Source organism: Hippocampus guttulatus, chromosome 1, assembly GCF_054856545.1.
Source record: "Hippocampus guttulatus isolate MCC_2025c chromosome 1, RoL_Hgut_1.0, whole genome shotgun sequence".
Lineage (NCBI taxonomy): Eukaryota > Metazoa > Chordata > Actinopteri > Syngnathiformes > Syngnathidae > Hippocampus > Hippocampus guttulatus.
Window position 1 is genome coordinate 12,550,939 of NC_141261.1, and position 24,654 is coordinate 12,575,592.

The 24,654-nt window shown below is 41.3% G+C and overlaps 2 protein-coding genes across 3 annotated transcripts in view; one reads left to right on the plus strand and one right to left on the minus strand.

Moving 5' to 3' along the window:
* The first annotated feature begins 6,173 nt into the window (after positions 1–6,173).
* On the plus strand, positions 6,174–7,684 carry hes3 (hes family bHLH transcription factor 3). Of its 2 annotated transcripts, XM_086130246.1 has the most exons (4): positions 6,174–6,495; positions 6,582–6,677; positions 7,034–7,118; positions 7,191–7,684. In XM_086130246.1, the coding sequence occupies exons 1-4, from the start codon at positions 6,292–6,294 to the stop codon at positions 7,607–7,609; spliced, it is 804 nt and encodes a 267-aa protein (XP_085986372.1). In that variant the 5' UTR covers positions 6,174–6,291; the 3' UTR covers positions 7,610–7,684. The 2 variants fall into 2 exon arrangements, with proteins under 2 accessions (XP_085986372.1, XP_085986364.1); XM_086130238.1 differs by having other exon boundaries at positions 7,034–7,684.
* Positions 7,685–14,941: 7,257 nt separating this feature from the next.
* The window catches only part of gpr153 (G protein-coupled receptor 153), a 34,435-nt gene continuing 24,722 nt past the window's right edge, over positions 14,942–24,654 (minus strand). The window contains exons 5-6 of the mRNA XM_086110267.1: positions 24,205–24,389; positions 14,942–17,145 (exon numbers count right to left, since the gene is read on the minus strand). Of these exons, the coding sequence (XP_085966393.1) occupies positions 16,378–17,145; positions 24,205–24,389 (953 nt within the window). The 3' untranslated portion in view covers positions 14,942–16,377. The remainder of the gene's footprint in view (positions 17,146–24,204; positions 24,390–24,654) is intronic.

Sequence of the window (24,654 nt, forward strand, 5' to 3'; positions counted from 1 at the left end):
TGCAGGCCAATAAGTTTCTCATACAGTTCTAATTCTCACAATATTCGATTTATTGTTGTTTACTAGACATGACACATTAAAACATTTTTTCTCATTAATTTCAGTCCTCAATGTTCTGCCAGTTACGCATTTGTGAACTATTGTTGGGTGACACTCGAACAGGTTTGATCCTCTTCTGGTTTTTTCATGTCATGTTTTAACGTGTAATCATATTCTATATTTATAAGTGAAAACATATTTTCTCTGTGGGTCACGGTATTATTTTTACAATTCACCCTTGCAGTAGTTTGGCCATTTTATCTATTTGTCGATGTTGTTGAGGTGGATTTTAAAACACGTTTGCTCCCAGTCACTCTCATTTTATTCTTAACAAAATGTGTTGTGTTGTTGTTCATGTGTAAAATTGTGGTAATGTTGCTGTCGTTGCAATCCTTTCGTGTTTCGTTTGATATTTGGAAGATTTTATGATATTCGCTGACTCTTATCATATGCTTGACTCTCACTTTTGAATATGCATTTGTATTTTATTTATGTGCACGTAAACAGCAAAACAATATCAGAAAATAACCTGTAACACTGGAAGAAATTGGTGAGGTCTGAAAACTAATATGGACTAATAAAAAAAATATGTCACACCTCATGCATCCGTGATAATACAAAAAAAACTAAATAAATGAATAAAAATAAACATGGTACATTCAGGACACAGAAGAAAAGAAATGGTAGGAATGTCAATATCAATTAAAATATGAAATGATTCGCACATTGCAGCAACATTTTTTTCCCTGTCCGCATTGCACATATTGTTCGTGATTGGGCATTTTACTCAAGACGCAGGACACATTTGTGTGTGCCACAACTTGCATAAGGAGCGAGGAAAATCGCAGGAACGCCCCTGTGTCTTTTCAGTTTCAATTTTCCACTTTGGATTGATAAAAGGGGGAAACCCTGGGAAATCCTTGGCTGGCAACTGGTCCCTAAACTAAACAATAAGACGCTTGAGGTCGCGACCATGGGGGATTTGTGTGGAGAAAAAGAAAAAAAATGATTCCTAAATTCAAGACCGATCCCAAGTGATGCTGATCTGAGTGTCGATGGATGGGTGATTTGGATGTGCGGTACGAGCTTTTTTTTTTTTTTTTTTTTGTCTGCGAGTCATCGTTTAAAAAACAGAAAAGCTCATTATAGTGATAGATCCAACAAATTGAATATAATAAGCGAGTTAAATACGACTCCTATTTCACGACGTGTGACAGCAAGTTGCTTGTACATGCGAATGTCTTTATTTTTCCTTTTGCGCGTGCAGATTCCGTCCCACGCAGGAAGCGTTGTTTTTACGAAGACATCGCATGCATGCACGCACGCAAGAGCCGCATGCTGCTTTCTTTTCATTCAAATGCCGCTCAAGTGTGTGTTCCAAGTAAATGGCAGATGTTTTGCAATTCAAGGCGCATCAATAGCCATGCGCTTTAGTGTTGAACAATGGCAGCCCATCACTCCACACCCTCTCCCTTTTTTCCCTCCCTCTTGTCTTTCACTCGAGGCGCGCACAAAGGCTTCATCCTCCAGCGAGTTATAAAGTTACTTGGCAGTCAGTTCATTTAAGGGCCTTGAGAGAACCTTAAGCGATGTTAATGTGCACCTCTGCTCTTTTCTTGCGCTCACCCCTGCACAAACAGGCCAACAGTAGCCATTGTGCGCCCAAAGCAAAGGAAGAACCTTTTAAATAACCCAAGGGGCAGTCCATAGAAATTCATGGTTCCCCTTCCTGTTTGATCTTTGATCAGAGCTGCTGTCGCGTGGCTTTTCCCCCAAATCCCTTCTCTATATTTGTAATATATTGTATATATTTTTAAAACTCCACTGCATGCACATGTTGGTGTCTACCTGCTCCTGTTTTGTGCACTTGTTGCACACCACAAAAGCGCTTTGGTCACACCAGCGCAGACACAAGTGCACCTGAAAAGAAGGCGGCAAATCGATTTGCTCCGCTCTCGCTGTGCCAAATCGTGGGCCAGCCCTTCTCTTGCGTTTTTTAAGACACATAGGCCGCATCTATGCGGGAAGCTAGGTCGAAGCACGCAAGCATGAGAAGAAAAGAAAGAGCAGACCGTGAAATCCTCATGACAATGGATTCACTGTGGACAGACACATGGTGCTAGTGTACCCGATGGATTGATGGATGGATGGATGGATGAAAAAACTGTGCCTAGCATCTTGCGAGTAACTTGTGGCGATGCTTGACCAAAATGGATTTAAGTATAGTAAATCAAAGTTGAGACTACTGTATACTACATCACTTGTAAATACGGTGGTACCTCTACTAACGAAATTAATGTATTCTGGAAGAAATTTCTTAACTAGAATATTTTGTAAATAGAGACCCGTATTCCATGGAAATACCCTAATCCGTTCCAAGACCCCTGCCCCCCCCCCAAAGAAAAAATCTGACATAAATGTTTTCTCAAGCATAAAGATGCATCGAAATATGTAACAAATACATGTTGCAATTCGATTATTGCGCAATCAATGAGAGTTGTGCATCATGTAAAAAAAAAACAAAAAATAAAGATGGTGGTCATTTAACTTTTAAGAGCCTCCTCATCGTTTTTTGCCCTCTTTAGTTCATGTTCTCTCTCTGAAGTGGTTTTTGCCTGGCGTTTTGTAAAGAACGGATCCAAGGACGTTTGCTTTTAACAATCTTTTGAAAATGTCCAAGGCAAACGTAAGCATAGTGAGCGATCACCCGACTGCAGGTCAACACTTTTTTTTCTGAGTGATTCACATTTAGGTAAAACTATCGGAACGCCTCATGGCGAGGAAGTTGCATAGACACAAATCTATTAATTTATCTACACGTGAAGACACAAACGGTAAAGTCCCTCTTAGCCAATAGGATACTCGGAAGATGCCAGCCAATGGCAGAATAGCTCTTAGTATGTTGCGTTCAGGGAAGTCGGAGCTGCGACTAGCGCACCATACTGTACTTTTACCTTTCGTATTTTGACATTTCTTTCGGAACAAGAGGTGATATTTCCCTCTTGAGGCGTTCTGTAACTTGAAAATTTCGTATGAAGAGACGTTCGTGAGTAGAGGCGCCACTGTACTCTTTTTCTTTTGTTTGTTTTGCTTTTGTAGCTATCATACTCCAAAATATTCCATGTTTAGAAAAATAAATAACCCTTAAGAATTGCAGCTGTCCCTTGAGCTAAATGAGACATGTAAACGCAACCTCCGCATTGGAGTTTGGATTATATAGGCACTTTGTTTTAACCATTGACTTGCAAATGCGTCCGTTTGCTCTCCATGAAGAGCATCGTTTATTGCCGTAATAGCATAATTGCCTCACTAATTGTTGCAAACAAGTCCGCCAATAGTCCGATTGTTACGTTGGGCGCTGCTCCATGACAAAGACCCCAAAGGGTTCACGTACGACCCGAGGCTCAAAGAGAAGCTGCATGTGTCCTTTTTATAAACATAGCCTTAAATTGTCGTGTAATGGCACACGCATTCTCACTTGCAATTCGGACACAAGGTTCGCATTGCGCCATTCTCATGCGGAAAGAAGATGACGCGGAGACTTTGAAGTGGGGTGCTGGGGAACACTTTGACATCTTGGCCGCGTCCCTTCAACTTCCCTGCATGTGATCTGAAATCGAGGGCACTCCATTCTCGTTTGTTCCGCTGAAGGAGAGGCAACACTAATTGGAATTAGAGCGACTAATAAGCGCGGCCGTGTCTCTTCTGTGACTCTGAGGAACCTCGCCACGGTGCCGTTTTCAAAGCAAGCGTGAAAACCTCCCTAATGTGACGTGGAAAGAGGGACAAAGGACACCACAGAGCTGCCCTGGTGCGCGGCAACTCCGCCAGATCTCTTCCCGATTACGCGCATCGCTGTTGCATTAACTTTGTGTACCGCAATGATTCGGTGGATTTTACGCAATTAGTGTTGAGGGGTTTTATTGTGTGTATGTGTGATCGTTTTTTTTTTTTTGACTCGCTGTAGGACACGCGCCTATTTCCATAGCTGTGACGTGACGTGACAATATAGTCATCCGAATGCGATTGGCGGCCATGGACTTGACATGGTGTCGGCATTTCTTCAGAGAAATAAATGTAGCCGAGTCTCTGGAAAGACTAGACTGGACACAAAATAATTTTTATGTGGTCTTTATTCCCGACTGAACAATGAGAAATTGTACAGCTTTAAGATGATGTAAAATGAATTTTAAAAGAGTTCGAAAAGGGATCTAAGAGATCAAAGAAAATTATCTAACAGATTAAAGACAATTACGCTACAATAGACAACAGCAGTGGCTTGCTTAATAGGGAAACACGCTGCATATGTTCCCGCGTGTTTTGATCTAGTGTGGCTCTTAAAGTGACAGTGCTACATTTGTTAAACAAGGAAGCCTTCACTACAAACATCTAAGTAAGGTTCACCTGGTTACATAAAGAACGCCTTACATATTTGTATCCGACCAGAGCGAAATGACTATTCAAGTTCAGTGAGCAAAACAAGCTTCTGGCGCTAAAATACGCGGGTAGAAAATATTTGGGAAGCGCCTCATAGAAAATAACTTACTTTTCAGAAGGATTATGTTGACATGAATAATTATTAAAGTGTTTTACGAAGAGTAACGTGGATGTTTTTAACACAAATTGACATCCAAAAATTTACAGTGACGGTGTTCACTGATTTGGGCTTTAACACAGGGGGGGGGGGGTTGTTTTTTCCCCCCTGGAACTGCAGGGAGCGTTCAATGACAAGTCGCGTGACCCCAATAAAGCGCCATCTAAAGCCTCCCCCTCCCTTGTTCAAAATGTCTTGCTGTAAGGGCCCCTGCCTCAGAGAGGCTGCCGCCGTGTCCAAAAGCTTCCCCAAGTCCGCATTTCTATTTTCAAATGCTCCTTTTTTTTGACGTACGTAAAAGATGCGCAATGGGCCGCAAGTGAAGTCGACTTTCCCAAGCCAGCTCTCCTTTCAGGGAGCAGTGTGGATAATCGCGAGGCGGAGGACCGAGGACAAGGGGCGGCCCACAATTCTCCTCGGTGCCCCCAGCCCCGCCGCCCCCCTCACACCCAAGTATACCCGCAACCCCCTCCGAGCAGCCTGGCGTCAAGACAAAAAGTCATGAAACTCAGTAGCCGATGAATAGCAGAGTTCGCTTGGCCAAAGTCGGCTTTGTAATAGTTTAATGCAAACTATTTGCCGCGCAGCCATAAATATTGTCTCAAACGGTCGTGTCATGCGAGCACATGGCCAGGTGTGACGTGGGCCACGTAGGACCTAAATCGCCATCCGTGGCGGCACGTCGAAAATTACCACGGTGTTGCCTAAGACCTGCTGGCGTGAAACTCCGAAATAAAAGCGTCAATGCACGACTAAGCAGAACCAGAATCGTGGCCAATTATGTTTCACTTTTGGGGTTTCACTCTTTTGTTTAACTCCACCATGCCTTTGCTCCTTTTCAATGCCGCGTGTTGATTAAGTGGACTTTTTAATATTTCGAATAGGTAACATGCAAAAGCAAAATGAAACCAAAACAAAACTACAACAAATTGTTCCCAATGGAAACACCATAAGGCACACGTGTCAAACTCAAGGCCCGGGGGCCAGATCAGGCCCGCCACATCATTTTATGTGGCGCTCGAAAGCAAATCAAAAATGTCAACTTTCATGATGCTTGCTAAAATCACTACTAAAATTTCAAATTCTCATTTGAAATAAATAAGGGTGATACTATCAGCATTTTCGTGTTACCAAACCCCTCATTACAGTAACTTAAATAATAGGTGAATAAACCATTATTCTTGACTTATTAATAGGGGTTCACAGTCATAACGGCCCTCCAAAGGGAAACTGTAACTAAAATGTGGCTCGCGACAAAAATGAGTTTGACACCCCTGCTGTAAGGCTTTACTAGGAAGAAGATCACATTTAAATCCTGGCCCTTTACAATTGGCTATTGGCCACTTTGCGCAATCCGAAATATGCACATTTCTCCCATACTCGGAAAGGACAAACATGTTGTGTTGAATTTACTCCATTTTACTTTGACAAGCGGATGCCCCAAAAAATTTTAACGAGGTGTAAAGTCTAAAAAAAGTAGATCTGCATCAAGATGATTTTATTTCGTGCAATCATGTGACTAAATAAACTTGAATAAATTCAAACACCCCCCCCCCCCCCCTAAAAAAATGAACAAAAAGGTTCCTTGTTGTGTTGGTATGTGCTTGTTGTTGGCGGCCAAATGACAGCAGTGCTTGGTCATTTAAGCGTTTTCGGGGATGGGGGCTCTTTGCATTGAGATGTTAAGTGGGTGTGTCTATATAAACCCGTGCGTGGTCCACTTTCGCTTTTTGGCTGTTGTGAGGGAAAGAAATTCGCTTCGTGAGAGAGGGAGAGAGAGAAAAAAAAGGAGTGAGGAAAAAAACAGAATGGTGGCCACTATTGACTGTGTGGACAAGTCCGACTCAATCACGGCAAGTAAGGTACGTCTAAAGAAAAAACGTTGTGACGGTATTTATGAAGACAGAGTTCAGTGAAATGCATTTATGATGTTGTCTCAATTATCCAGGTCTCCAAACCATTGATGGAGAAGAAACGAAGGGCCCGGATTAACAAATGTTTGGACCAGTTGAAATGCCTTCTGGAGAGCCACTATAGTAGCACTGTAAGCATAAACGAATTCATCCAGCTCTCATTTAGTAAACAGCCATTGTGCAGTCCAAAAGTTCAAAATACTCAAAAGATTTTATCATCACAATTGAAAAAAAAAATCTTCAACCCTGTTCATTGTTTTTGATATTCAGGCAAATGTACAATGCCCTACCCTTCAAACTAATAACTCATTTCTAATTCTCTATATAATTATATTGTTAAAATTAGACTAATAATGAAAAAAAATAAAAGACATCGTAAAGGCCACAATATAATTTTAAATTTTTAATTATCATGCACGTTTCCGAGAAATGGCTTGAAAGACGTGCGTTTTGACTGTAACGAATTCGATTTTGCTTGCACACGCAGATTCGGAAGCGCAAACTGGAGAAGGCGGACATCTTGGAGCTCACCGTGAGACATTTGAAGCACCTTCAGAAAAACTCTCCCACCTGTAAGTCTTCACACATCCACTTTCACTTTTGCCCCTGTGTAAACCTGACTGACGCATTGTTCTTGTTCGCAGCTCCCTCCGCGCGTGGGGAACTTTCCGATTACCAGAAAGGCTACCACAGCTGTCTGGCTAACTTTCAACACTACTTGCTGATGGCTGACACGGTGAACGACCGACAGCGCCTCAAGATGGCGCCCTTGAGCTGCAAACCGCTGCACATCTGCAGGACCACGGACAGCGATGTAGCCCACGCGGAAACGCGAGAAACGGCGTGGAGAGCACAGAACGACAAGGCTATCTCTCCAAGGACCCACGACGCGTCTCACTTTCACTCAAGTGAAGACACCACCCAGAAACTGTCCACGCGGTGTGGACCGGTCGCCGCCCCTACCACAGAACCCCTGAATAAACGAGCCACTGTCAAGAAACTTCACCCCAAAAGTCCCAGTGAAGTTGGCAGCCGTCGTCACAATATGTGGAGACCTTGGTAGGGACCATGAAAGCTTCGCCTTTTCATAGAAACGTTGTGAGCTTATATTTTCTGAATAAAAATGACAATAATAAGACTCCGTTCTTGCATACTGCAATATCGTCAATGGCATGTACACCGTTCGCCCAAAGAGAGCTATTACTTTTTTTTTTTTTTACAATTTCCTTTTTTGGGGCGGTGGGAGTGTTCAGACTATACGCTAAATAAAATACGTAGGTTAGCCTTTTGATTAGCAGTTAAAATGACTACATCAACCCGGAAGCAAGCCGGCTGGCTAAGTTCCAACAACAAACGTAGGTTAGCCTGATGATTAGCGGTTAAAATGACATCAACCCGGAAGCAAGCAAAAAAAAACAAAACCAAAAGAAAGAAATCAAATTGTAGCGTACATGAGACTGTATGAAAAATGAATTAACTTCAGCGGGGTTTCACACCCTCTATGAAGTCTTCTCTAACATTGTGCGAAGGATCTGTTCGCCTCGCCTTCCCGATAGTTACTCACCCCGGGAGGAGCAAGGTCAGATGACGCGATTCACATCAGACTGGACACACCGGAGCGCATTTTAAGAGGCCAGACGTGCTCTGGGCCCGGCACGGAAGCCACACAACACATTACTCACTCGTGTCCAAATTCCCGCTTTTCTGTCCATCATCAATTTATTTTCATCGAGCACAAAATGTTACATTTGCGAAAGAACTAGCAGAGGATGGTTTCGATCCATCGACCTCTGGGTTATGGGCCCAGCACGCTTCCGCTGCGCCACTCTGCTGGTGCAACACAGGCGGTCTGTTGTTTAAGTCTTGAATATAATGCCATACCTGCTCGACTGCATGCTTACCATACTGTACGTGTACTGCATCGTATCCGATTTGTATTGCAGCAAACGGAATCAAAATTAAATTCATTGTATTTCAGTGCAGAAAGGGTTCTTTTTGGCAGCACCTCTGACTGTTCAATCGCCTACATTTTCACAAGTGATGTGTCGGTCGCGAACGAGCCGGTACAAAGAGCCGGCTCTTTGAAGTGAACGATGAGGCGTTTTTGCCGAAAAAAACAACCATTTATAGTAAGGTGTTTTTAGCCCAAAAAAAAAAACGACCATGTATTGTAAGGCGTTTTTAGACCAAAAAAACGACCATGTGTCGTAAGGCGTTTTTAGCCGAAAAAAACGACCATGTATAGTAAGGCGTTTTTGGACGAATTTTTTTGCGGAAAAAAACGACCATGTGTAGTAAGGCGTTTTTCGACGAAAAAAAAACGACCATGAATAGAAAGGCGTTTTAACAAAAAAAAACGACCATGTATAGTAAGGTGTTATTGTAAGGCGTTTTTAGCCGAAAAAAAACGACCATGTATAGTAAGGCATTTTTGGACAAAATTTTTAGCCGAAAAAAACGACCATGTGTAGTAAGGCGTTTTTCGACAAAAAAAAATGAACATGAATAGAAAGGCGTTTTAACAAAAAAACCCGACCATGTATAGTAAGGTGTTTTTAACCAAAAAAAAGGACCATGTATAGTAAGCCGTTTTTAGACGAAAAAAACGACCCTGTATAGTAATGCGTTTTTAGACGTAAAAAAAGACCATGCATAATAAGGCGTTTTTCGACGAAAAAAACGACCATGTATAGAAAGGCATTTTTAGCTGAAAAAAAAAACGACCATGTGTCGTAAAGCATTTTTAGCCGAAAAAAAAACGACCATGTATAGTAATGTGTTTTTAGCCGAAAAAAAAAGACCATGTATAGTAAGGCATTTTTGGACGAAATGTTTCGCCGAAAAAAACGACCATGTATAGTAAGGCGTTTTTAGCCGAAAAAAAAAACGACCATGTATAGGAAGGCGTTTTTGACCGAAAAAAACGGCCATGTATAGTAAGGCGTTTTTGGACAAAATTTTTAGCCGAAAAAAACGACCATGTGCAGTAAGGCATTTTTCGACGAAAAAAACGACCATGAATAGAAAGGCGTTTTAACAAAAATACCGACCATGTATAGTAAGGTGTTTTTAGCCCCAAAAAAACCGACCATGTATAGTAAGGCGTTTTTGGACGAAATTTTTAGCCGAAAAAAACGACCGTGTATAGTAAGGCATTTTTAGCCGAAAAAAACAACCATGTATAGAAAGGCATTTTTAGCCGAAGAAAACGACCATGTGTCGTAAAGCATTTTTAGCCGAAAAAAAACGACCATGTATAGTAACGTGTTTTTAGCCGAAAAAAAAGACCATGTATAGTAAGGCATTTTTGGACAAAATGTTTCGCCGAAAAAAACGACCATGTATAGTAAGGAGTTTTTAGCCGAAAAAAACGACCATGTATAGTAAGGCGATTTTAGCCGAAAAAAACGACCATGGCGTTTTTGGACGAAATTTTTAGCCGAAAAAAAAAAACGACCATGTAGTAAGGCGTTTTTAGCCGAAAAAAACGACCATGTGTCGTAAAGCATTTTTAGCCGAAAAAAAACCCGACCATGTATAGTAATGTGTTTTTAGCCGAAAAAAAAAGACCATGTATAGTAAGGCGTTTTTGGACGAAATTTTTAGAGGGAAAAAAACGACCATGTAGTAAGGTGTTTTTAGCCGAAAAAAACCACCATGTATTGTAAGGCGTTTTTAGCCGAAAAAAAAAATGACCATGTATAGTAAGGCGTTTTTGGACGAAATTTTTAGCGGAAAAAAACGACCATGTATAGTAAGGCATTTTTGGACAAAATTTTTAGCCAAAAAAAACGACCCTGTATAGTAATGCGTTTTTAGCCGAAAAAAACGACCATGTGCAGTAAGGCATTTTTCGACGAAAAAAAACAACCATGAATAGAAAGGCGTTTTAACAAAAAAAAAAAAACGACCATGTATAGTAAGGTGTTTTTAGCCCAAAAAACCCCCACCATGTATAGTAAGGCGTTTTTGGACGAAATGTTTAGCCGAAAAAAACGACCATGTGTCGTAAAGCGTTTTTAGCCGAAAAAAACGACCATGTGCAGTAAGGCATTTTTCGACGAAAAAAACAACCATGAATAGAAAGGCGTTTTAACAAAAAAAAAAACGACCATGTATAGTAAGGTGTTTTTAGCCCAAAAAACCCCCACCATGTATAGTAAGGCGTTTTTGGATGAAATGTTTAGCCGAAAAAAACGACCGTGTATAGTAAGGCATTTTTAGCCGAAAAAAAACAACCATGTATAGTAAGGCGTTTTTGGACGAAATTTTTAGCCGAAAAAAACCGACGTGTATAGTAAGGCGTTTTTGGATGAAATTTTTAGCCAAAAAAAGCGACCATGTATAATAAGGCGTTTTTCGACGAAAAAAACGACCATGTATAGAAAGGCATTTTTAGCCGAAAAGAAACGACCATGTGTCGTAAAGCGTTTTTAGCCGGAAAAAAAACGACCATGTATAGTAAGGCGTTTTTAGCCGAAAAAAACCAACCATGTATAGTAAGGCGTTTTTGGACGAAATTTTTAGCCAAAAAAAGCGACCATGTATAGTAAGGCGTTTTTAGCCGAAAAAAACCGACCATGTATATATAGTAAGGCCTTTTTGGATAAAAAAAAAGACCATGATGAATAAAAAAAAACACAACTCAACTGCTCTATGTGGTGCTTTGGCTCAGTGGTAGAGTGATGGAGTAAGAGGTTGAGTGTTCGATCCCTGTTTTTTGGGGTTAAAACACCTTACTATACTTGGTCGTTTTTTTTCGGCTAAAATCGCCTTACTCTACATGGTCGTTTTTTTTTGGGTTAAAAAGCCTTACTATACATGGTCGGTTTTTTTCGGCTAAAAACGCCTTCCTATACATGGTCGTTTTTTTTTCTCGGCTAAAAACGCCTTCCTATACATGGTCTTTTTTTTCGGCTTAAAATGCCCTCCTATACAGGGTCGTTTTTTTTCGAGTTAAAATGCCTTATAAACATGGTCGTTTTTTTCGGCTAAAAACGCCTTACTGTTCATGGTCCTTTTTTTCGGCTAAAAACGCCTTACGATTTATGGTCCTTTGTTTCGGCTAAAAACGCCTAACTATACATGGTCGGGTTTTTTTCATCTAAAAACGCCTTACTATATACAGTACATGGTCGTTTTTTCGGCTAAAAACGCCTTACTATACATGGTCATTTTTTTCGTCTAAAAACGGCTTACGAGACATGGTCTTTTTTTTTCGGCTAAAAACGCCTTACTACACATGGTCGTTTTTTCGGCTAAAAACGCCTTACTATACATGGTCGTTTTTTTGGTCTAAAAACGGATTACTAGACATGGTCGTTTTTTTTTCGGCTAAAAACGCCTTACTAGATACATGGTCGTTTTTTTTCGGCTAAAAACGCCTTACTATACATAGTCCTTCTTTTCGGCTAAAAACGCCTTACTATACATGGTGGTTCTTTTCGGCTAAAAACGCCTGACTATACATGGTCTTTTTTTTTTTCCGGCTAAAAGCGCCTTCCTACACATGGTCGTTTTTTTTCATCTAAAAACGCCTTACTATATACTGTACATGGTCGTTTTTTCGGCTAAAAACGCCTTACTATACATGGTCATTTTTTTTCGTCTAAAAATGGCTTACGGTTATATATAACGTTTTTTTCGGCTTAAAATGCCCTCCTATACAGGGTCGTTTTTTTTCGGGTTAAAACACCTTACTATACTTGGTCGTTTTTTTTCGGCTAAAATCGCCTTACTCTACATGGTCGTTTTTTTTGGGTTAAAAAGCCTTACTATACATGGTCGGTTTTTTTCGGCTAAAAACGCCTTCCTATACATGGTCGTTTTTTTTTCTCGGCTAAAAACGCCTTCCTATACATGGTCTTTTTTTTCGGCTTAAAATGCCCTCCTATACAGGGTCGTTTTTTTTCGAGTTAAAATGCCTTATAAACATGGTCCTTTTTTTCGGCTAAAAACGCCTTACGATTTATGGTCCTTTGTTTCGGCTAAAAACGCCTAACTATACATGGTCGGGTTTTTTTCATCTAAAAACGCCTTACTATATACAGTACATGGTCGTTTTTTCGGCTAAAAACGCCTTACTATACATGGTCATTTTTTTTTCGTCTAAAAACGGCTTACGAGACATGGTCCTTTTTTTCGGCTAAAAACGCCTTACTATCCATGGTCGTTTTTTTGGTCTAAAAACGGATTACTAGACATGGTCGTTTTTTTTTTCGGCTAAAAACGCCTTACTAGATACATGGTCGTTTTTTTTCGGCTAAAAACGCCTTACTATACATAGTCCTTTTCGGCTAAAAACGCCTTACTATACATGGTGGTTCTTTTCGGCTAAAAACGCCTGACTATACATGGTCTTTTTTTTTTCCGGCTAAAAGCGCCTTCCTACACATGGTCGTTTTCTTTCATCTAAAAACGCCTTACTATATACTGTACATGGTCGTTTTTCCGGCTAAAAACGCCTTACTATACATGGTCATTTTTTTTCGTCTAAAAATGGCTTACGGTTATATATAACGTTTTTTTCGGCTTAAAATGCCCTCCTATACAGGGTAGTTTTTTTTCGGGTTAAAATGCCTTATGATACATGGTCGTTTTTTTTAGGCTAAAAACGCCTTACTACAAATGGTCGTTTTTTTTCGAGTTAAAATGCCTTACTAAACATGGTCTTTTTTTCAGCTAAAAACGCCTTACTATACATGGTCCTTTTTTCGGCTAAAAACGCCTTTTTATTCATGGTCGTTTTTTTGGGGTTAAAAAGCCTTACTATACATGGTCGTTTTTTTTCGGCTAAAAACGCCTTACTATACATGGTCATTTTTTTCGTCTCAAAACGCCTTACTATACATGGTCCCTTTTTCGGCTAAAAACGCCTTTTTATTCATGGTCGTTTTTTTTGGGTTAAAAAGCCTTCCTATACATAGTCGTTTTTTTTTCTCGGCTAAAAACGCCTTCCTATACATGGTCGTTTTTTTTCGGCTAAAAACGCCTTGCTATACATGGTCGTTTTTTTCAGCTAAAAACGCCTTACTGCACATGGTTGTTTTTTTTCGGCTAAAAACGCCTTGCTATACATGGTCGTTTTTTTCAGCTAAAAACGCCTTACTGCACATGGTTGATTTTTTTCGGCTAAAAACGCCTTATTATACATGGTCGTTATTTTCGTCGAGAAACGCCTTACTATACGTGGTCATTTTTTTGGGTTAAAACACCTTACTAAACATGGTCTTTTTTTCGGCTAAAAACGCCTAACTATACATGGTCGGGGTTTTTTTCGGCTAAAAACGCCTTACTACACACGGTCGTTTTTTTTCGGCTAAAAACAGCTTACGAGACATGGTCTTTTTTTTCGGCTAAAAAGGCCTTACTATGTATATACATGGTCGTTTTTGTCGGCTAAAAACGCCTTACTATCCATGGTCGTTTTTTTTGTCTAAAAACGTATTACTAGACATGGTCTGGGGTTTTTTCGGCGAAAAACGCCGTACTAGATACATGGTAGTTTTTTTCGGCTAAAAACGCCTTACTATACATGGTCATTTTTTTCGTCTAAAAACGCCTTATACATGGTCGTTTTTTTCATCTAAAAACGCCTTACTATACATGGTCATTTTTTTCGTCTAAAAACGCCTTATACATGGTCGTTTTTTTCATCTAAAAACGCCTTTCTATACATGGTCGGTTTTTTCGTCTAAAAACGCCTTATTATATACATGGTCGATTTTTTCGGCTAAAAACGCCGTACTTATACATGGTCTTTTTTGGGTCGAAAAACGCCCTACTATACATGGTCGTTTTTTTTCGGCTAAAAACACCTTACTATCCATGGTCGTTTTTTTTGTCTAAACACGCCTTATTATATATATGGTCGGGGTTTTTTCGGCTAAAAACACCTTTCTGTACATGGTTGTTTTTTTCGGCCAAGGACCAGCTCGAGGAACACATCACTGTTGGCTTGAAACCCTAAAATTGAAATGCTCAACCCCCCCCCCCCACTCGAAACCCCCAACCGAAACGGACGTAGGCTTGAACCCCTATTTTTAAACTGCACTCTATGCGTAAAACCCTACTTTTTAAACGTAAATTGGAACTAAAGCATTCATTTAAACGACAAACCCTGTTTGAAAGTCCAATTTAAAATCTTAACCATCTGTCTTGAAAAGTTAATGTGAAAACTGAAACCCAGACCTACAGCCCTCTTTCTAAAGTCTAATCCACGTTTGAAACCCTGCATTCAACCCAAACTTGAGCTCCAATTTAAACCCAAAAATGTATCAACTTGAAACCTTAATCCTGTCTCGACACCCCAACTCTGCGTTGCAACCCTGATTTTGTTGCTATTCCTGCTTACAAGAGATGAAAGCGGGGAAAAAAGCACACACACGCCCTTGAGTAATCTTTTGCATTTACTCAGTCAAAACCTTTTTTTTCCAAACAAAGTCATCTAAGAACTCATAACAATTAAACATCATTCATCGATTCGTGAATTTTGGAATATGTTACAAAATGATATATTGAGATTGTAAATACAATAGAAAGTGAACGGCCACTGAAAACGGGGAATGTGATGAGAACGCAATGATGAACGTGCACTAATAGGGAAGAAAACATTAGATAAGAAGACCATAAGATGGACCAACGTGCAACTATTGAATAACGGTTCCACGTAACTCTTGATATTCATTCCTCATTTGCATATGCTGTTGTGCAATCTCTTTGCCATCCGTCATTTTCATTGCGAAATTTTTCTATTTTTGTCATCGATGACAATGCACGAGCAACCTTGAGAGCAATGCTGCTACGCCGAGTCAGCCTGCAGTAGTGGAACTGTGCTGTTGGACGCTTTTTTATTTATTTTTTGTCTTTTCCAAACCTTTCACATGGAAAGGAATTAATGAATGTTGGCTTCAGCTTTGTCAGAAGCAATTTGGCGGCCTCACATTTGATGGTAAACCACGGCAGAGTTTGGGACTGCCACTCTTAACTTGAAAAATGGTCTTGTACAGTTTGGGAACAAGTTGTACATTGTTACCAAAAATAAATGTGGAGAATGTATTATGTGAGCAGGAAAGAATCCATTGGGAAACAAAAGCTGCTGTACAGTAATTGATGGAAATTTTAAAAAAGTGTCAAGGAAAAAAAATGCATATAATCAGCATTTTACAGGGAGCAACGTCAAAGAGGAAAAAGAAGACGTCTAGAAAAAAATTCACTTGTGTTAGAACAAAATAAATGTCGATGAAGCTTCTTGAAAGTGAAAGGTGAAGAGCCACCGTTCCGCAATGATGACATGAAGGGGAGATGGATAGTTAACCCTCCTGTTATATTCATCAAAGATTTAAAACTATCGACAAATTTTCCTTTGAAGCATATGTATTTTTGAAATAGTCATACACTAATTGGCATGTCATTTCAACTGTCAATTACCTTGGCCAAGACCAAGCCCATTTTTTATTTTTTTTTGTGGCTTGGGGGGACGTGATCATTATTATTGTGCCGCTGATCCTTTTTTTTTTTTTTTAATTTTGAAACCCAAGATGCAAACTGAAGCGTGATGTTTGGCATACAGCTACATCGCTTGCAACTTTACCTAATAACCCGCATTACAAAAGGAAACCGTAACTACTGTGACACCATCAAAAGAAGTTGGAACCCGCCCCGCGGCCCTATGACAGAAAGAATCTACAGTGTGTTCAGGGTGTCCCCCGCCTACTGCCCGAAGACAGCTGGGATAGGCTCCAGCACCCCCCCCCCCCCCTCCGCGACCCTAGTGAGGATGAATCGGTTCGGAAGATGAATGAATGAATGAATGTTGATGTTGTTGTTGTTTTAGGAAGCGGAGCCAACAGAATCCGAGTGAAATGCGACATATCCCGATGAGGATGCCAAGGGTGAGCTTACAAAACTGTTTGTGCCTCCTTTACCCAAGCTCGCCTGCTTGTGCTGGGCCCAGTCGGCTGCCGAAACCCCCGCCATGGACCAACAAGAAGGTGGGGGAGTCTGTCGGGTGCCCCCCGCAGGCGAGCCCACCACCCCCTGACCACCTTTGCCGCAGCTCCCGTGACCGCCGGTCCCGTCGGGTGAGCTCCTGGCGGCGCTTTTGTGTTCCGAGAAGCGCCGGAGCGCTTGAGGCTCGCGTTCAAAGTCGGTGAGCGCAAAGTGAGGCAGGAGGACGGCGTGGCGCTCGTACACGCTGGGGATGAGGGCGACGGCGCAGGACGCGCGCCGCGGGCTCTTCCTGGGGCTCGGCAGCGGCGTCTCGTCGATAAAGTTGATGACCTCGTCGCGGCTGAAGCAGCGCGGGTCGTCGTCGCGGTAGTCGTAGGCGCCGCACGCCACGCGCGGCAGGTGCTTGAGGGAGTGCGTGTCCTCAGAGCGCCGCCGCTTGCGATGGAGGTGCCGGGGGTGATGATGGTGGCTCTCCTCGTGGTAGGAGACCAGGCTGTTCCTGCGCCTCTCGCGGCGCGGCAAGGTGGAGCTGTAGCGGCCACTCACTATGTCCTCGCTGGAGCCCCACCGGTGAAGGTAGGATGGGGGGATCCGGTCGATGGTCCACATGTCGGTTTCGTCGTGGGAGTATCTTCTTGTAGGGGGCACCTGGAGGAAAGACATAAGGGGGTGGGGAAAAAACCCAAACAAGTGCCCCACTCGTGAGTGAATGCGTGGTCACGGGCTGTCCACGTCAAGACACAACAGAAAAGGCATTTCTTATGGAAAGACGTTAGCGTACGGGTGTCAAACTCGTTTTTGTCGCGGGCCACATCGGAGCGACGGTTTCCTTTCGACGGGCCGTTATGAACCCAAATAAATGTACGACGGCCTCATATTACATCCACCCAACAAATGGATGAATTAACTACTTTTGAAATTGGAGGAATTGGAGGAATCTGTTTGTTCAAATACGTTGACATTTATTTCTTGCCAAACGAAAAATGCGTGCAATATCTCCATGTTTTCAAAACATTTTGCAAATTTGGTATTTTGGCAAGAAACGTGAAGTTGATGCAGATCATTTGCTTTTGCGGGCCACCCAAAAAATGTGGCGGTCCAGATCTGGCCCCCGGGCCCCAAGTTTGACACCGGTCTGTTCGCACATTTATTCCATAGCCTTGATATCCCAGGTAAGGTCCGTGTGCTACTAGCACAAACCCACAAGTTGAACAATTTTTTTTCCCCACCGCGACTTTTAATCTATATGGTACAGATGGATATCATTGATACATCTATTCAATATTCATCTTTTAAGGTCCTTTTACTAGAACACTCCTTGTCCGTACAAGTAACACAATTCAGTGCACAAGTAGAACGATTTGGGTGCACGAGTAAATTGGCTGTGCTTTCCACTACTCGTACCATTTAGGAAGGGCCGTGTGGTAGTTTACATTTGTCCTCACTAGTGACACAATGCAGCATACTAGTAGAACGACTACGTTTCACCGGTCGAGTGACTGTGGAGTTTTTTTTTCCCTCCCATCACGAGTGCCACGTTTGGCCTACTTGTACAACCTTGAGCTGGATATGAAGAATAGAGAATAAATGCATTTCAAACATTTATTAAACATCCTTGATATCTAGCTGAAGTACACACATTGCATACACTCTTTTTACTATTGCCTTCTACTACTGTATGACATTTCTGCTAACTAGTAGGACAACTACTGTACGTGCTACTAGTGAGGCAAAACAACGCATTCGCTGACATCTCCGTGCCACAATTCAAGTGCTAAATCTTAAGTAGCAAAATTTGATGTCGCAAAGTGGATCAGAAGCACCCAGTTGTCCACCCGTGCACCGTTTTGCTTCATGAGTAGCATGTGGCTTCCCTGCCCGTACGTTAAAAATTGTCTTACAAGTGTGCGGGAAATATCACGCAGGAGCTGAAGGCGGAAGCGAGAAAAAACATTTACAAGACTGTCGCTTGCCAGGTTATATTCGAGCCAGATATCAAGGTTATCAAATAAATGCTCAAACTGCTTTCCATGTGTTGCGCGCGGTTGCGTCATAACCGCAACACACCTCCTCTTACTCATAAATCACATGATATACTTGATTGGATCTCATTGTCACAACACACCGTTTTATTATCATTTCTTATTGTTTTCCCCAGCCCTGACCAGAACGTGCAGTGCAACGATGACGATAGTTTCCTGATCAGTTACTCTCTCTACACTACTTACAAAAAAAACAAAAAAACATTCGGGGTCTTTCTGTTGAAATTTCAGGATGCACCTAAAATTCCAACCTTTACTTGACCATCCTTTAACTTTTGATTGCACACGCCCAACTCAAGAATACAGGACTTTTATGCACAAACGATGTCATTCACACTGAATAACATTTTGTCGGTCATGTGGGCAGCCAAATAAGTGTATCAAGTTGGATAGAGCAACAAACTAATAATGCCCTCAAAGCATAACTATAAATCTTATGGACATACAGTGTGTACACGTGCAGACATTGCATCTTAATGGCCATATGAGAGGATGGATGAGGATGTCATTCACCCCAAATAACCTTCTTCCATCCATTTGTGTCCTTTACTTCCTTCCCATGCCAACTGAACGGCGTTTGCTGAATGAGAGAGATTATATTGGTGTTTCATCAGCGTAACTCCGGCCACTCATTATTCCCTTGAAAAGGCCTCTTATCGGCTGATGTAAATCGACCAGCCTATTAATCGGTCTTTTTCATGATGCCGTTCACATTTGGACACTAAGACCGCACCTCACAATTGATCCAATAGTATTCAAACAGGATGGTCTCAGAGGGAAGTGGCTACCAAGCTTAACGTGTCATGAGCAGGTTGTAACAGAGAAATTGAAGGAGTCACAGAAAGGCATAGAAGTGGACATCTTTGGAGATTTTCATGAATCAAACACCTGTTCTGATTTTGGACGTTAATGTAGCAAGTAGTGCAGAAAGTATCGGAACTTTGATCAGTTGGACAAGTGCATTCAAAGGTTCAGCAAAGGTCAAAGAAAAATTCACCCGGAAAGGTTGTAGCACCTTGTAGGTTCATCCTGAAATTTCACCCCAAAGCCGAATATCCCTAATTTTGGGGGGAGTTGTGTTGTGTTATGTACTGATAATCAGCAGAGACTTTATGCAAAATGTTGCACTGGTTATTCTTACAGGGATTTTAACACACTCTTGATGGATATTATCTTCCAGTAGTTTGGATCTTACAGATCAATTCATTAACTATTCAACTAAAGATGAAATATACGGCCACAACTTGAAGAGCATTTACACAATCTAAAAGAGTAGTGATTCCCAAGTTTTGTACCATTGCACATTCGCGTCATATCGTGACAGGTTAAACAATTAAATGTGCTTCCACTGAATGGTAGAAGGGGCAATTAACCCAGTGGTCCCCAAGCTTTTTTTGTGTCACGGATAGGTTGAGACAAGTACATGCTGTTCGCGGAACGGCAGCCTTTTTTTTTCATCGCTTTTAAATTGCCAGTTTTAAAGCACTGCAACTGACAAGATAATGACAGAGTAAATCAACATTTCACTACCATTCATTTCAAACAGCGTTCTACTACCGCACAACAAACGCAGAATAAAATAACGGAACTATTAAGAAAACGGCCAATTAGGAATGATAAATACGCCGTATCATGTAAACCAATCATGTTTTAAGTAACGATCCTACATACGGCGTTAGCATCATTGCTGCTCGCAAATGGGACTGATCAAAAGATGACACAATTGATTGCTGATTTCATCTGGTGGCTGCTGGCTAGTTATTAGCGACCAAACTGCTAATGTTTGCGTGGGCAGGCTGTTCAAACTCCGCTTGCCTTTTTGCCACTTGTTCAAACGATTCAACAGGTTTCTCGTGTTGTCTTGTTTTTGACGACATGGCACGCACAACAGCTTCCTCGTCCACGTCGCTTAACTGTTTTGTTAAGCGCTTTGTTACAGCTGCCGCTGTTGTGAAAGCGCTATATAAATCAGCATGTATTGTATTGTATCTTCGGAAGTCATGGCTGGCCGGCAACTGCGCGTTGAACTGTAAAATTTGGTCAATTTGTTCAAGATTACTTTACGTTTACTGCTTCTTTTTTCATTTATTGGAGGATTGTGATTATTTAAACTTGTAAACCAAGGTTACAAGGGGGACTCCGATTGCCTGGAGTCGCGCACATTTCCGTCGGGTCTGAGGAAGCACAGCTAGCATGTCTTTCTCTGTTACAGCCCGATCTCTGGGGACCACTGAATTAACCCATGAAAACAAGAGTGTTCAACTCAACGGGCCCGGAGTTCACACTGACTGAATTTGTGAGTCAAATTAAATGAAAACATCGATAATTTCGTATACAGTCTATACGTGTTGCAACATTTTTGTTTGGTGGTGTGCCGTGAAATTTTTCTAACGTAAAATAATGTGCCTTGGCTCAATGGGCCTGAATGTTGGGAAAGACTAATAGAAGATTCCTTACTTTACACATCAAGCCAAAATACATAGCACAATCCATATTTAACATGGACATTAAAACGAGAACATATAAACAACTCATATAATCTCGCAAGATTTTTTTTTCCAAGACTAAACTCATTCTTCTCTGATATCAAGCGTCATTATCAAGAACTGTCTGTCGAGCTCTTGCAATGAATCTTATTAGATAGCACAAGTGTTCCTCACATTGTGGCCGGTCAGTGTGTGTCGATCGCAATTGTATATTTTCTAACATAATGTATAGGCTACTCACATTCCATTCTGCCCTGCTAACTTATGCAAAAGAAGGAAGATGTTTGTCAAGCTGACGTCATATTCACAAGGCTCATGTCAGCCTGCACCCTTGCGGTGGCTTTTTTTTTTTTTGGTGAAATTCAGAGAAAAGGTGAGACAGCAGACGATACAGTAGCGGTGTGAGGGACACCAGGACAGAGAGAGGGCAGCGCAAGCATAGCGAGTGGCGTGAAATGCAGGACACGTGGGGGAGGATAGGACACGCATCAAATACAAAAAAAAAAAAAAGCCACTGAGGCTTTACTGTACAATCACTAGATAATTATGAGTTTAATTTAAGAAAAAGAACAGGTCAGATTCTCTCTTGAATGCGCTACTTCTCAACTTTATAATGATGTCTTGTGGTGCTATACCCACCCGTCTGTTTCTCATCTTAAATTGAAAATTACAATGGGTGCTTTAAACACAAACAATTGGTGAGGTGATGGATGAAGTGATGGCTACTGTACACATCTCTGTTTCATTCAATGAAGATGTCCTCAATGCCAATTTTTTTTTTCCTTTTCTAGATCATAACCAAATGACCAAAGTAAAAATACTGTCCGTTGCCGGGACTGCAGACTGGAACCGAAGCTCCTGTCAAGTTAAGTTGACAAAGATGGCACAGTGTTGAGATGTACAGTAATCCCTCGTTTATCCCGGTTAATGGGGACCAAAACCACCCGCGATAAACGAAAATTCGCGAAGTAGCGTCCAATTAACATAAACAGGTAAGGTAATTTTTTTTTTAAACTCCGCAAACGGTCCGCGAGAAGCTGCAAAACAACGAGTCACATAGAGCAACATATACAGTACTGTACTCCATGTATATGTTAAAAAAATAAATAAATAAAATGAATATGTTTGAAAAAATCCACGATGCACTGAACCCGCGATAAACGAACCGCAAAGTAGCGAGGGATCACTGTATCTGTAAAAATCAAAAGTAAAAATGGAAAGGAAAAGAAAAGAAAAACTGAGAAAGTGAAACTTTTTCTCTCAGGTTACATCATCAACAGTCTTCCGGGCCAGGCTCAGCAAGTGAATTTCATCAGCTCTAGTTTGCTCAACATATCTCTTCAGAGTGACTTTAATGTATTATGCAAGGGCCAGAATGACAAGTTTGCCGAAATAATTCATGATGGAATTCCAAAAAAATGATGATCAGGGTTTGGTGAGTTGCCCTTGAAGGCTGAAGGCCATTGGAAAAGAAGCGCCTGATTGTCTTTGTTTTTATACTTTGCCACAATTGATTTGAAATAAGACCTAGGAAATGTGATACGAATATGGCACTAAGCTCTCACAAATGACCGACGTATGTCCGTTTGCGGCCTCCATCTGCATGTTCAACACATCCGGTGTCGAGCTTGAACAACAAGTTCATTAACTGACAACGTCATTGGGATTTATTTGATTTTTTTGTGGACCATGTCATTGAAATACATATTTTCAGGGACAGGCGTAGAAACAAATGAAAATAAATCTCACGGTCACCATGATGCTAATTGTAGTTGTTGTCGTTCGTAAGAGACCTTGACACATTTCTCTTCAAAAAACTGGCCAGTCTCATGTTGCTTTCGAGATCATGGCGTGTTGTAAGACAGGACGTGATCGGGAAGCTCAATTTTTTTTTCTCGCATTTCCATGTTGAACTGTTGATATTTCGATTGTGCTTTTATTGTACTTCATGCTAGTCTTTAAGTCTAGCGGCGATCGGGATAGTGGAAGCCAGCCAAGCTACTGGCAAACCCACTGCTCTTCAACAACCAGTTTATTTTTGTACTCCTGGATATGCAAAGACTTATTTTGGCCAAACAGTTTTGCTGCTGTTAGTCGGGTCATGGGAGCAGACGGTCGAGTCAAAGGGCCTCTCTGAATTGGCCGCTTGGAAAGAGGAGATGCCGTAAACAAGCGAATAGCGACTTGTTGGCTTCAAGTGTTGAACGCTGATGTGGAGTCGTAAGGTCGACTAGTCAGTTCAACCCCTAAATGTGGTGTTCTTTGGATCATGAGTGTTCCTCTGTTCTTTACTTCAGTTCATTTTTTTAAGCGTCTTCTGCTCCGGTAATCCAGGCTAAAATATTGATTTGCAATATAATGGCACCTATCGGGAGCTGCCAACACAATAACTGAAAAGTATCTGGTTTATTTTGCAGGAATGGGAGTACACAAATTTCCTGAACAGTGTGAACGTCATACTTTTGTGGAACATTTTAAATCATGGGTGTAAAACTCGTTTTTGTCGCGGGCCACATTTTAGTTAGCATTTCACTTGGAGGGCCGTTATGACTGAAACCATATAAAGAAGTTAAGAATAACTGTTGATTCAACTATTGTTTAAGTTGCTGTCATGAGGGGTTTGGTCAAAAGTATATGCTCAGATTATATCTCTTATTTATTACATGTGAGAATTTGAAATTCGACATTTTAGAAAGGATCATGGAAGTTGACATGTTTGAATTGCTTTAGCGGGCCACATAAAATGATGTGGTGGGCCAGATCTGGCCCCCGGGCCTCGGGTTTGACACCTGTGTTTTAAATGAAAGCTGAATGTTTACCCCTAAACCTCATCTTGATTGGTTTTATTTCAAATCGAATGTGGCACCGCATAGAGGCAAAAGTCATTGTCCAAAAAGCTCCGCGCCTACTATGTCTTGACGTTGGGTTGGCGGGAGCGCCGATGGTCTTATTCGCAAACATTTGCTAGCCGGAATCGACAGAATTTCGGGAGCCAGGGAAAAAAGCAAATCGAAGCACACGCACAGCACACAAATCACATGGCATCTCTGACAGCATCACAATGTCTGTTCAAGGCCCACAATGCCATTTGACCATGCACATTAGCAATGAAGTGTCATTCAAAATAGGTCATGTGATCAAGTCAAAAGAAATGAAGAAAAATCAATCAAAGAATATACCTGCAAATACTGCATTTTATCTTCCTGCTGTTCCCTCACTGGATACCCTTGCGGAACCCCCCTTTCTAAGGTTGAGAACTCATACTTGGCATTACGGTCTACGGTCACGATTTCAGGCGCTGAGCTATAGTCATATGGTCTGTCAAATATTAAGTCGACATGAATTCCTCCATCTTGGCTGTTTTCTACAAAGTGCAGAAAAGCACGAGCGTCAGGGTTAGATAGCAATGGACTCACAAGACAGACAGACACACAAACGAAGAGATAATAGAGACAAGTTCAATTGCTTCCTGATTTGGTTTGCCTTTTGGTTTGACTTTGTCTGGCGAAACCGACTTGAGATCAAAATGGCTTTCTCTTTAAATGCTTTCTGAATGCAGAAATCAACACAAATAAGAGGAGAAAAAAAAATTCCCCATCCACGGTCCCAATTGGAGCAGTCAAGTTAAT